A 13,546-nucleotide genomic window follows, 5' to 3' on the forward strand; every position below is an offset into this window, starting at 1 on the left:
TGGCAATGGGACTTATAGTTTCATAGACCTTAAAATAGTTGAGATTAAAAAATGTATTAGCAACTTAGTTAGCTAAGTTTTTTCTTTGTCAGTTGTTAAAGGAATTGAAGTGATTATAAGGGGAAAAAAAGTGGTGGAGGAGGGATTAGATATAGATTCTCAAGTGGTTTCTAAAAATTACAAAAAACACGAAACAGAATTCCCAGTCCTCAGATTTATTCTAGAGTCATCAGAACTTGATGGGGAGTATCCACGGAATTAGTCAAAAGTTTTCAGAACACAAAGGAAAAGAAAAAATGCCTTGTTTGCTCAGGCAATAATGAAGGTGGAGCTGATGGACAGACAGCGAGGAAATGAGGAGGATCAGAGAAAGATTTATAGAAAACCTCTGGAGAGAGGACAAAGATGGGAGAACAAGGCTGAGATATCGGCAGCCTGGAAGAGAAAACAAACAAATCTCCCAGACAACAATTAGAAGTTTCAGTAATTATCAGGAGTCCAGGCTGACATTTGGCAATGCATAAAACGAAGTGAGATTTGAGGAATGCAAAAACAAATGTGTTAACACACTGTGGTAGGCAGAATTCTAAAGATATTCTCCCAAGATCCCCATCTTCTTGTTACTCAAACACTAATCTAAACATTATTATAAAGGGACTTTGCAGATGGAACTAGTGACTAGTCAGCTGACCTTAAAACATGGAGATTATTCTGGATTATCCAATCGGACTCAATGTAATTGCATGTGCTCTTAAAAGCAGAAGAGGAAGGCAGAACAGTCAGTCAAGAGATATGGTAAAAGAAAAGAGGCAGAAGAAATGAGGCAGAAATGAAAATCAGATTCAAAGCATGAGAAGGACTTGATCTGCCATTGCTGACTTTGAAGGTACAAGAAAGAGACAAGGAGCCAAGAGGTAAGGGTGGCCTTCAGAAGCTGAGGACCCCGGCCTGACAGTCAGCCAGGAAACAGGGGCCTCCTACAACTGCATGGAGTTTAATTTGGCTAAGAATTTGAATGAGTTTGGTAGATTATTCCCAGAGCTTGCTGATAAGAGCTCTTGGTTCTAGTCTTGAGAAAACTGGAACAGAGAAACCTGCGAAAGCCAGCCAGGGCTTCTAATTTACAGAACTAGGAGAAAATAAATTTAAGTTTTAACTTTGTGGTAATTCATTAAAGCAGCAACACACAACTAAGACACACACACTGACTAGATGATGGGCCAGCACTGTCCCTTACAACCTTGTTCTATTGGTGAACTCCAGTCCATTTGCTGTTTCCCAGACGGACCGAGCACTTCACACCTTTGTCTGCTCTGCTTCTGAAGCTCTAAATCTAAGTTATTTTAATATGTCATGTACCAGTATCCCAAAGCTGTTCTGGTCAACTGTCTTGGCCCCCACCTGTATCATCCAACCCTGTCTTTGATTTATACAACTCTTTAGATTCCATTCTTGGTCCTCTGGCCTCAGTTCGTTCTCATTGTTTATCTGTCGGGCCTTCCTAGCCGACTTCTACCTAATTCACTCCTCATTATGCACTTGGGCAGAACTCCTGTCCATTATCTACCCCCTCCCCCAGTACTACTTGTTTTTTAGTGTATATAGAGAAGATAGAATGTACTAGGAAAGAAAAGTCTACCTCTGATATAATTTAAAAAGTCAGTAAAATGAGGAAGAAATATGGCAAACACACTGAAAATAGAGCAAGAGAGTATGAAAATACAAAGACTTGTGTGTTTTTTTTTAAATCTTAAAACTTTTTTTCTTTCAAAGAACATCAGTGACCGTGGTCTGAATTGACTAGGATGTAATATAACTTCCCATCTTTTCTGAGTAAATAACTTAGACTTTTGAACCATAGTTTCTCCATTCTTTTAAATGGGAGCAACGACACTGCCTTGTAGGGTTAATATAAAAATTGGTGTTGATGCATGTAAAGCAGCTACCTTGGTGCCTGGTACATCGTGATCCCTGAATAAATGAGACCTATTATAAATCACAACACTAGCTGCTACATTAGTTACTTCAAAGGGGAAAAAAAAGAAATACACATTATCAGATAACCAGTAAAATGATACTGAGGATATTAAGCTTTGTTATAGGATTTGATTTTTCATAGGCAAAAACAATATGTAAAAATGGCTAAATAAAACAGCATTAAATCATAAGAGAAACATCAACAAATGCATGTCAAAGAGCCCACATGTTTCCAAAGCTTATAAATATATCACTCAAAAGCTGCTTTAATTTGCTCACGTACTTCCAGCTCCGTCATCGATCACCCTATCAGAGGAAGCCACAAGGATACACCCTCTGGTTTCTACTGAGCTCTTACAAAAGTACTCATCTGAGTTGCTGACTCCATCCACATCTGACTCTGTTTAGTGCTGCCCATCTCTAGCTAGGAGTTAGTCCTCTGGGAACTGGCTAAGATCTTGTAATGCTTCTTTCCTGACTCTCTCCCCGTTTTCCACATGCACACTTGCTCTGTGCTTGCTTTGAAGAGCTTTTGGAGCAGCATTCAACCTCTCCAGCAGTTTGAGCAGCATATGGCCTTACGTTAGAAATCACAGCTCTTCAAAGAACCAGAAAGTAACTTTCTGTTCTGCAGAATGCTGTATTTCCAAAACGAAGCACAGAAAACACGTTTCAACCAATGGTGAACATGGTGTGTTCTCACGGCCTGCTATGTCTCTGGGGTAATTTAATTCTTTGAGTGGGTATTTCAGGAAAATAATTTTTAAAAAACCCATCAAAATGAAAAGCTCATATTAATTTGAGAATAACAGAATAACAACTGGTCATATATACAAGGAGGTAAGGACTCTTTCAAAACTCCTATAGCACTAGCTGTTTTGCAGGTACACCAAATTTGAGTTTCTCACTATGTCGGTGGGGAAATTGAGGGCCAATCACTAATCACTACACCTGTATAAAACTTGGTTCCTGTGACAGACCAAGTGATTGTTCAGCTTTTCTAGCTGGTTGTTGGTGGCTATGATTTTCATGGCTGGTGAATCCGGTCGGTCCTGAGACTAAGGTGGACAGCTCATGATGGGCTGCTCAGAATTCAAAGGGGATACTTATCATCTGGCTGGCCACTTTGTAAACACGCGAGTAAGAACCACTAAGGAGCCACAGATTTAAAAGCATTTGCTGTTGCTGTCTGTGTACTATGTGACAGTCTTCCCATTTGATTCTGACAATGATGCATGGAAGCCTGTGTCTTTCCCGCTCACTGACAAGCAGATTGACTTCACAGAGCTAACCTCAGAGGTCATACAACTGATATACTTTCCAGTCAGGATGCAGATGCAGGTCTGACAGCAAAACCTGGGCTCTCTTTACTAGTTCACAGGGGTAAAACTATCCAACAACCATTCAAAATAAAAACAATCACACACCCAAACAAGCATAAACCATGCAACGATTCCTGATGGTGAGAATTTAGCTTCATCTATCTCCATGTGTGACCATGTCATGTTTCTTCACTTTAAAAGTAAGAATTTTTTGTTTTGGTTTGGTTTTAAAGAAACTATAATCACCAGTGTTAAATGTTTTGACAATGATTGATGGCTGTTACCCAAGCTTCTACGTCGTTTAAATATCGCATGCGCATTTCTTAGCTCTCCATGCCTCATTTATTAAGTGGAAAGGAGAACTATTTACATAGTTGACTACTTGGTCCAGGCATACTATTAAGCTGTCCACCCCCTAACCTCCATCTCTTTTTAGCCCAATGCTGTAGGTTGACACTTCATCACCAAACAAAATTAAATAGCTAGTCACATGGCAGGGAGCCAACTGTTACCAGATCAAAAAAAGAAATGATTCTATCAAGCATAATGGAAGGATGCCTGGTGCCCTGTTCCTGCTTACGAGGGTACGCACCTAACGTGAAAGTGTTTAGAGCCAAGTTGAACCAGGCGTGACAATTACTTTTGAACTCTGAGTCAGTGAGGGTAGGAAGGAAACTGGAACCATTACTGAGAAAAGACAGGGTCAGAGCTTTAATTCAAGGACCAAAATAAAGATAAAAATTGGAGAAAGAGTGAGAAAGCTGGTGGTCAGAACAAAGGAGCAAGGACCAGAGTGAGGAGTGTGGTTCAGCATTAAGCTGTACGTGACATAGGAATTTGGACTCCTTTTTTATAGCCCTCAGTACACTTCTCGAAGTCCAGAGTTATGAGTTAAGGCAGCCTCATGGGGATAAGAGCCCCGAAAGTCAGGATTCATGTTTTTATTGAAGCTCTGCCATTTCTTGGTATTGTGAACCAGGGCAGGCCACCATTCATTCCTCACTTGGCAAAGAAAGATTAAAATAATTGCTTAACTATAAGCCAACAGAGACATGTCCCTGTCTCTGACCTAGGCACTGTTGAAATTTAAACAGTAAATAAGCTATAGTCCCCACCCTCAAAATGTTTTTCTAGTAAATTTAAAATATATGCTGTATCTTATGACAGCTCTGATCTTATTTTTCTTCAGTAAAAGTTATGTTTATTGCCCTCGATGCAGGTTTTAATTCTATTTAGTATTTTTGGTTGTCTTTATCACTTCATTTTTTTTTTTTCTATTCCACTGACTTTTCTTCCAAACTCATTTTTTCCTAATAAGTTTCTACCTTATTTCATAGAGATGTGCCTTTAAAAAAATCCCATTGACTATGTCGAGGAGTTTTTAATATTTTCTTTTGGTTTCAGTAATAAATATTTTTTAAGAGGCCTTTCCCTAAGTGTTCAATACGGTATCTCTTTTTCTTTGTATGCAACATGGTTTTCCTAATGGACTCACTTTATTATTTTTTTATTCATTCTAACTAGAGTTATACATATTCAGTGTTTCCCAGCATACCGTCCTCATGATTTACTTCCAACCCAACTCACTGTAGTTTGGATTTGCCTCTTCAGATCTACAGCTAGTTGCCAATTTCGAGAGGCTAGCAGTTTCTATTTCGTTGGCCAGAGGTGGGTCACCACTGCCCAGGTTTCTAATCCTAAAGCAGCAGTCATGCAAAACTACACCCCTCCTCCAAATTCACAAGGTTTTCCTGTCTCTGCCTCACTAATAGATTTTTTTTTTTTTAACTCAGGATCCTTAGCATGCAGGGCAGCACCACCATTCATCCTAGATCAGACTCCCTGCTCAGCTGGCTTCTTGGGTTGGCAGTTTTCTAATGGATTGAACTGAAAGAGAAGATAAGATTCGAGTTGTGTAGGAGTTCTGGGAAATTCAACTTGCTGGCTGCTTCCAAAAAGCAAAACAAAACAAAAACTCTTAACCGCAGTAGCAGGGTAGAGGGATGACTATCCTCTTTTTAGCCTTAAACGGGCCTTGCATTTTTAAGTGAGGGAGCAAAAGGTGGAGATGTCCGAACTCATCCAAGGCTAGTGGTTTACTATGCTCATATGTCATGTACTACGGTTATCAAACAAGTTATATTTAGTCTTTTAGATGCTGGAAAATATTCCCAGATTCTGAGAATGCCAATTCAAGTTTTCCTAGCTGAATGTCATCTTAATTGTCAAAGTCAGAATGAGTTAATGATTTTTCTGAATCTTCACCGGTCATTTTCAAGTGAAGTAGAGAAAGGTTGTATGAGGCCTTGCTAACCAAATGCCAGTTTTTAAAAAAATTTCAAAGTCAGATATTTACAGAGCACCCCCTTCAGCTTACATCGATGTTTATATTACAGGTATCATCACACTGTATAATGATTACACACACACACACGTACAATAATTATCTTCCCTACTTTCATGTGAACTCAGGACAGGTACAGTTTCTTTTTTCCTTTGTGTTCATAGTAGGTGAACAACACTTAATGAATGAATGGATGTTTAACAAAGTAAGAGACAAGAGTCAATGGTGCAAGAGCAAAGAACTAAGAGAGCATAATGCTGCTGAAGCCGAAGGAGAATAGGGAGTGGTTCTGAGAAAATATTTTCTTATTACCAAGATAAAAAGCTAAATGCAACCTATCATTGGTAAGACAATGATATAAGAAGCCAAAATCATTGACATTCATATGCCATGCTCTCTCCTCCCCTCCAGAACGCTGCATATACTATGACTTCCCTGGCCCCAAACCCTCTTCTCCACTTCACTCAGTGTCGCCTCCTAGTTGAAGCCTTTCTTGACCAGTGAAAACAAGTTGGGTCTCATCTTCTATGCATGTAGGGAGCCCTGGACACTGAATGGTACCTGGAGCTTGACCCAGTATCCCCGATGCTTGTTTATATATTGCCTGCTCCCAACACAGTAATATTCCCAAGAGCTGGAATTATGGCTACTCTTATTCCTACTACCACCTATAACAGGGCCTGTGTTTGTTTGTTAAAATAATTGATTGACAAATGTGTCCATAATTAAGATAAAATGGGAGCTTCTTCTCTGAATTTACCTGGGCATTAATATTGGTATTAAATACTTATCATATGGATAGTAAGAGTAGCAACTAATCCATTCAGTATTGGCAAATTGTTCATATGTATTTTTTCTAAAAGAATGCAAGATCTCTTTATTATCTCCATGTTGACTATAAATTATCAATAAGTACACATTAAACACTTAGTATGTACCCAGAGAAATGTTTCGAGAGCCCAAAGAAGAAATCATATATGGTTCTTGCCCTACTGGGGTTACCCTGACAATTCTAGTTGCTATGTACACATTTTATCAAGCACTGCCCTCCTTTCCCTTGAAATATGAATGAAGGAATTATTGTACCTTACTGTGTCTACAGCAGTGCTCCGCATATAGTAGGTACCAAATAAATATTTACTGAATAAGTGCTGGAGACAGTAGTCATTGTAGGTTCTGACAAAAGGATAACATAGTTTTCAGGATGATTATTTTGATGTTACCCATAATTGGATTGAGGGAAAGAGATCTGGGGGAAATTTTTTAGCTCAGAATTTCCTTCCTTCTATCTTATCTAGGTCACCTTCTCCTTCCAGTGCTGTGATGTAAACTCATGAAGTGACAGCTATTCTAATGTTAGCCTAACCCATGAACAGTTATGAAAGGAAAACAGTGATAAGAAATATCAGGTAATATATGAGGTATATTTATAAACCAGTGAAACTTTAAAGGAAGCAAACATAGTAGGATATTTCGATATAATCGGGCATATTTCCCCATGTAAGAAATCTCCTTTGGTGAGTAAGCACTTATTCTAATGAGACAGGCATTCATAAAAATACTCCATGGTCTCTTTTGGAATTACATTCTGCATTTGGGCTACCTTTATTAGAATTCTTAAGTCTTTGAATGTTGGGCTTAGTTTTAAGAAATAGACAAAAGCCACTGGGAGACATGGCACCTGCCATGCTGGGTGTTGAAACTGGGTAGACAGAGAGTGGCAAGGGGAGGACCCCAAGAGAATGACTCTAGATCCAGATCATTTTACTATACAACTGTGCTTTGTTTTGGGGTTATTTTATGAACTGGTCAGGCTTCTTAACTTCTTTAGCATTTTAGGTGCCTAATGTATTTGGCTTCTGTTATTTGTCTTTAATTGACACTCATTTTTGTACCCATACAAAAATGTGTTCTTCCCCTAACCTCTGTCTGCATCCAGAGAGTCAGTTATCCGAAAGCATGGCTTTCTAGCTGCAACCTGTGGCCACATGGCCCTCTCTGGACATTTCTCCTTCTGCTTCCACAGGCCAAATAATTTTTGTTGTGTGGGCACACTTCACGGACTCTAGACACACATAACTTTTGCTGTGTCCAATTTTCTTTTCTTTTCAACTTGACTCCATTTTTTTTAGCAGAAGTTGATTATGTCAACGAGGTAATGAAAATAAAGATCAGGTCTTCCCGTTGGCATCATAAAAATATTTAAAACCATCTCAGTGAAATTAATCACAAACCATAGAAGTGAGTCTTGAAGGGCTTCGAGCCAGCAGGCCTGCTCCATTGCCACGCAGTGCATAAACCTTACCTTGCTCGCAGCCTCCACTCTGAATTCTCCACCTTAATTTACCTCGCACTCTGCTTCTCAGCTTTTGACAGCTTCCTACATTCTGTATTGATGGCTTATTTTCTTATTCGTGGCCTCTCCTGCCTCTTGGAACTGAAGCTTAACTCTACTTCTTTCACTTTCACGCGATTCTTGATGGCTATACTACTCTTAGCCACCTAATCTCGCTTGGCCACCAAGATGTCATATCTTAGCTTAGGTGGTTATGAGCTTTCCCACCAAGTTCATCCTGGCCCCTCCGGGAGAGCCCGGACTCTCTGCACTGGAAGTGACCCTTAATGTCACTAAGAGCTGAATTTATCCACCGACGTAAGTTATTAATTGTATTTTACTTTCACCAAAGTTCCATCTGAAATTCTAATCATATTAGCATGGACTCTGAATAGCTCTGACTTACAGAGACCAGGCAGATGTGTGTCTGTGGCAAGCAAGATCATGGGTGGTAATATTTACCACTTACTTACCAGGCAGCCAGGGAATGGAGATGGAAAACATGACTCTTCGAACTGATGTAAATACAAAAATTACACAGGCAGGGGCTCACAACCTCCAGCCACTCCATGGGACGAAGAGGCAGCAGTAGCTAAATGTAAGAAATACTGCTTTTAGCGCTCTCAAGATTGGCTCAGAAACAAGGAGAACTTTCAGCAGATCATCCTGCAGAGCAACAAGAACCTTCATAACAGCAGCGCGTCTACAGGAAGCTAGTGGGCTGTTGGCCTGTTTTGTTTAGTTTTCTTCTTTTCCTTTCTCCCACTTTGCTTCTTCCAAATTTTGTCGCCCTTTGGCCTGCCTTCACCTTTGAGCAAGGACTGGCTGTCACTTACCATGCCCTTTAGTGTCAGATCTGCTAAGGGAGACCGGTTGCCATGGAAATCTGGCCAAACATGTAAATCAACAGTGAGGAAACCCACAGGCTGAGCCTTCTTAATTAGATCCAGGTGACTGTTCAAATATGCATATACACTCTGGCATCTGGAAGAGAAGTGAATTTTGTTTTTAAAAGTGGGGGTAGGGTCGGGGAGCAAACTGTTCTGCAGAAAGAAACCATTTGTACTTCCACATCAGATCCAGAAGGTAAGCAGAGTCCCAAAAGCTTCAGCAAAGAAACTACCCCAAACCCACAGAAACCAGCATACTGATCTCTCACATCACTGTACTATCACCCAGAATAGATGGGATGTCCTAGCAGAGGGTGGAAAGGTTTGGAATCAGAAGACCAGATTTAGGAATGGCTTTATCCCTCGTAGGGTATAACCATGAGAAAGTTATTCAAACTTTCTGAACCACTTTCTTTGCATCTGTAAAACAAGATACATATTCCCTGTCCAACTTACTTCATATGGCTATTGTGAAGATCAAAAAAGATTATATATGTGAAGATACAGTATTTTATAAAGTGTACTATACTGTACATATGTAAAGGATTTTTTAAAATTGGTATTCCTACTTGTAATAATAATGATGAGATGACGAATGGAGGCAAATATAAGTTCCCAGACTCAGGAAAGGAGCTTGCTAAGGGAAGTGATAGTATGGAGTGAATGCAGTTAGGATCAGGAATTAGGACACTTGATTTCTAACCTTAACCCACCAAATGCTATTGCATTAGTTCTTTCTCCTGTTTAAGCCTCGGTTCCTTCATGTGGAGAATGAGGGAGTCTGAGTACCTCTCTCAGTCTTTACATGTTCAGGTGGGAGGGAGGTGGAGATGATGGGCTTGGGAGTCGAGGCAGTCCTAGGTTCAAATCTTCGTTCTCCCTGTCCCAGCTGAGTAACATGTGCCAACGACATAACCTCCCTGAACTTCAGTTTTCCCATATGTTAAGAACAGCTACCTCACTGGGTTAAATTTCACTGCATGTCACAAAGATTCAAGTTGGCTACCTCTCCCTCTTTAAAAGTGCTTCCTTCTCAAAGTCCCAAATCAACAATTCTAGAAGAAAGTGGGTTTATCAGAGGTTGGCATCCATGCGACTTCCCACTGGTGTCTCTGGAACGATAGCTTTAATGGTTAAAAACATGGCTTGAATAACAGTGGAAAAAAATAGGAAATCAGTATCCAAGGGAGGTTATACCTAAGATACCTAAGATCGTATTTATGACTTACATTTAAAACATGTTTGAGGAGTACAGCTCAGAGGTTTCGAGTTCCAGCTTTGTGACACTGAGTGTTTCCATGGATCGCATGAAGTTCCTGGAAGTTTTATAAATTAAAGAGCAGAGCGGTGGTTTTCAAGCTCTTTTATTGAATAAAAGTGTTATGTGGAACTCCAATATAGAAAAGAAAGAAAAGCAAAACAGCTCTATGTAAGTGTGTGAGGGAATGTAAGTGTGAGAATGTGTGTACATGTGTGTGACGTATGCTGGGTAGAGGCAAGGGCAGTCCTACCTACCAGGCCAACTTTTGCTTCTTGCCGTGACACCTCGTTTCCACCTGTAAAAATCTGCCTTAGATCACATTAGGAGGACAGCAGTGTGGTTGGGAAAAGGCTCACCAACCACATCATCATCAACTGCAGCTCCCTGAGTGTGCTCCAGGCCTTCAACCAGAGCTTGGTGAGGGAAACACTATTAATGTCCCTTTACAAGAGGGACGTTGAAGAGGTGAAGCACTTACTTGACAGAGTCCAAATCTAAACCCTTCTCTGTGTGACTCTGAAGCCATGTGTTTTCTGTATTCCAGGTCAGTAACGATTTGCCAAAGTCCCTCATTCAAACTCTGCTTTTTTGTATGATAGTGTCAGGAAGGTCTCCTCCAAGGCCTCCATGGAAGGTGGGACCAGAACCATCTGTATAGAATATGATCACATCCTGATTTTCTATTTCTCTGCTCGCTCTCTGCTCCTGGTCCAACACGAACCACACTGACAACAAAAGCCAAGAGAACATCTTTTCCAGCAAGAAGTCAAGAGTCTGCACTAATTCTAGCAACATTTTTCTTCAGAATAGCATCACTGTACTTAGAGTAAAGGGATTTTTTTTTTTTTTTTAAGTGTGTGTCTATAAATCTTTTCATTTGCCTCTCAAGGAATCTCAGAGCAGGGCATTTGGTTTCAGACATCTGGGTCAATAAGAATCTATAGGCCTAATTACTATTGATTCGTCATTGTCTCATTTATCGCGGGTCTTTGCAAACAGTGAGATTCATTTAGCCTCTGCATATATGGTCACTCATGCACTAATGAGATCCCTGGGGGACGGGGCATATGCTTACCCCTTTGACTCCTAACCTCCTCGCAGCTGTATGTTTATTCTTTGAATGCAGCCATTCTCCTGCACGTTTTTTCAATTATACCTTACCATGTGTGCTATCTGAGTATATCATTCAAAATGAAATGCACTTGGAAAACATTAAAATAACGAATGCACATCATTATTCACATAATTTTAACCTTGCATGATGCCTTTTTTGGTTCTGACTTTGATTCATTTTGTATGTTTTATCAATTCCTTCTCAAATGGCTGTCTGCCCTCTTCCAGCTTGGGAATCACATATTAACTGTTCCAAATAGATCATTCTCCCTCCCTCTCATGAACTCCAGGCTCATATATCCTGTCTTAGAGGGAGAAATTCTTGCTGTCCTAGTCCCATTGAGTATAATAAAGAAAATACAGTTTGAATGATCACAAAGTGACTTCACCATGTACCAGTTGGGTGATCAGGTACACTGAACCTCTCTGAACCTAGTTTACTTCTTTTGCAATCAGCGCTGATATTTGTACCTTCTAGGTTCCTATGAAGATTAAATATAGAGTCCTGAGCACTATAAAATGATAGATGATCAATACATAGTTCCCTCTCCTTTCCCACCACAGAAAATTAATTTCTAGCTTTAGAAAAATCCAAGAGTCCGGGAAGATTTTTTTCAGACTTTATTGTTTATAATCTTGAACACAGATAGAAGCCCTGGAATCTCCATTCTCTCCTCCCTGTCCAGAAATCATTTAACTTTCTGGATTCATAGGCTGCCCAGAAGTATGGTGACCATACTTTCAAACCCCAAATCCGAATACATGGTTTAACAGAAGAATTTGTCCCTTTTCAGGCATAAGAGAGTCTTGGAAAGGAAGTTTCCACACTGTCTCCAGATCCTCACTTCTTGAGCCACCACAATATGTATTCTGCCTGCCCCTTTCTACTGACACTGGTCCCATAGTGAGGAACAATGCCTTCTCTGCTGCTAACTCCACTGGACAATTTTCTGCCTTTCTTTTACTTGAATTCTCTCCCACTTTTTGCATCACTTGACCACTTCTTACTCATTTGTTCTCTTGCCTTTGTTTCCAGGACACTATACTCTTTTGGTTTTACCTCCTCTCTAGCTCATTCTCTTCCTTTGCTTGTCCCTTAAATACCTGAAATCTGTCCCAGAGATCTGTCCTCATCCCTCTTCTCACTCTTTATATACCCTTGGGTGATTCCGTCCTCCTCTCATGGCTCCAGTTACCATCTACGGCTGAGGATTCCCAAACATATGCCCTTATCTCATGCTCATTTCTATCTCATGAGTTCCAGGCCAAATATCCAACTACCCATCCAATGCTTCCTCTTAGATGTCCAAAGGGACCTTGACAAAAATGCATCATATGACACACATTGTCTTTTCTGGTACACCCACTCTTCCTTTGTGTTTCTTGGGATTAATCAAAGCCAATCTCATCTAAGCCATTGCTCAAGTAATCATTTGGGGAACAGAGTCAGCTGTTCCCCTTGGCTCTCAAATTTAATTTTTCACCAGGACTTATCAATTTACTAACTTAAATATATCCCTCTAACCAGAAGACCTTTGTCCAGCTCAACTGCTTCTACTTTATTCAGGCCACATTTGAATGCCTAGATTAGAGCTTTGGCCTCCTACCTTATTTCTCCTCTTGAAAACTTGCCCCCTACGTTTCCTGTACTCCTTCCTGGGAGATTCTTCGAAAATGCAACTTTGATTATGACTTCTGCCTCTACCTAAACCCTTCTGTGCTTCCTCCCTATTGTCCTCAAGAGAAAGCACAAACTTCCTTGCCTAGCATGAGATGTTCTTCATTACCTAGCTCTTCCTACACTGCACTGTATTGCAGACATGTCTTCCATTCTTCCTCCCTCCTCACCCCTGCACACACCATGCCATAATCACACTAAACTACTTTTAATTTCCATAATATGCTTCTGGATACTTGCCTATTCTGCTCCCTCTTGCCTAGAACTCTCTTGTTTGCTTTCTTTACCTACTTCTGTCAATCATCATTCCAGACTCATCTTTGATACCATCTTTTGGAGGCCATTCTTGGACCAATGCTTCTTTCACTGCCTATGACCACATAGCAACCTATACAGAATACAACTGCCTCCGTTCTCTTCCTTACTCTTCAATTCCAACCTTACAAGAGGAAAGGAGGAATGATCCTGACATATTCAAGCACCCTCAGGAGTAGAATGCCACCTGCCCTTATCACCTATGTTGGGGGTTTGACAATAAAATCTGTACCCTCCGGTTTGGGAATAAAGCCCTGCAGGAACACTGATTACATTATCTCCTTACTTACAATCCTGCAATGGCTAACCAC

The 13,546-nt window shown here is 40.3% G+C and overlaps 1 protein-coding gene across 7 annotated transcripts in view; it reads right to left on the reverse strand.

Moving 5' to 3' along the window:
• FGGY (FGGY carbohydrate kinase domain containing) overlaps positions 1-13,546 on the reverse strand; it is a 374,083-nt gene that overhangs the window by 94,091 nt on the left and 266,446 nt on the right. For all 7 annotated transcript variants that reach the window (XM_011377062.1, XM_023521507.1, XM_023521508.1 and 4 more), the window contains one exon: positions 8,815-8,962. In XM_011377062.1, the coding sequence (XP_011375364.1) occupies positions 8,815-8,962 (148 nt within the window). The remainder of the gene's footprint in view (positions 1-8,814; positions 8,963-13,546) is intronic.

This window comes from Pteropus vampyrus, unplaced genomic scaffold (assembly GCF_000151845.1).
Source record: "Pteropus vampyrus isolate Shadow unplaced genomic scaffold, Pvam_2.0 Scaffold305, whole genome shotgun sequence".
In the NCBI taxonomy this organism is placed as follows: Eukaryota; Metazoa; Chordata; class Mammalia; order Chiroptera; family Pteropodidae; genus Pteropus; species Pteropus vampyrus.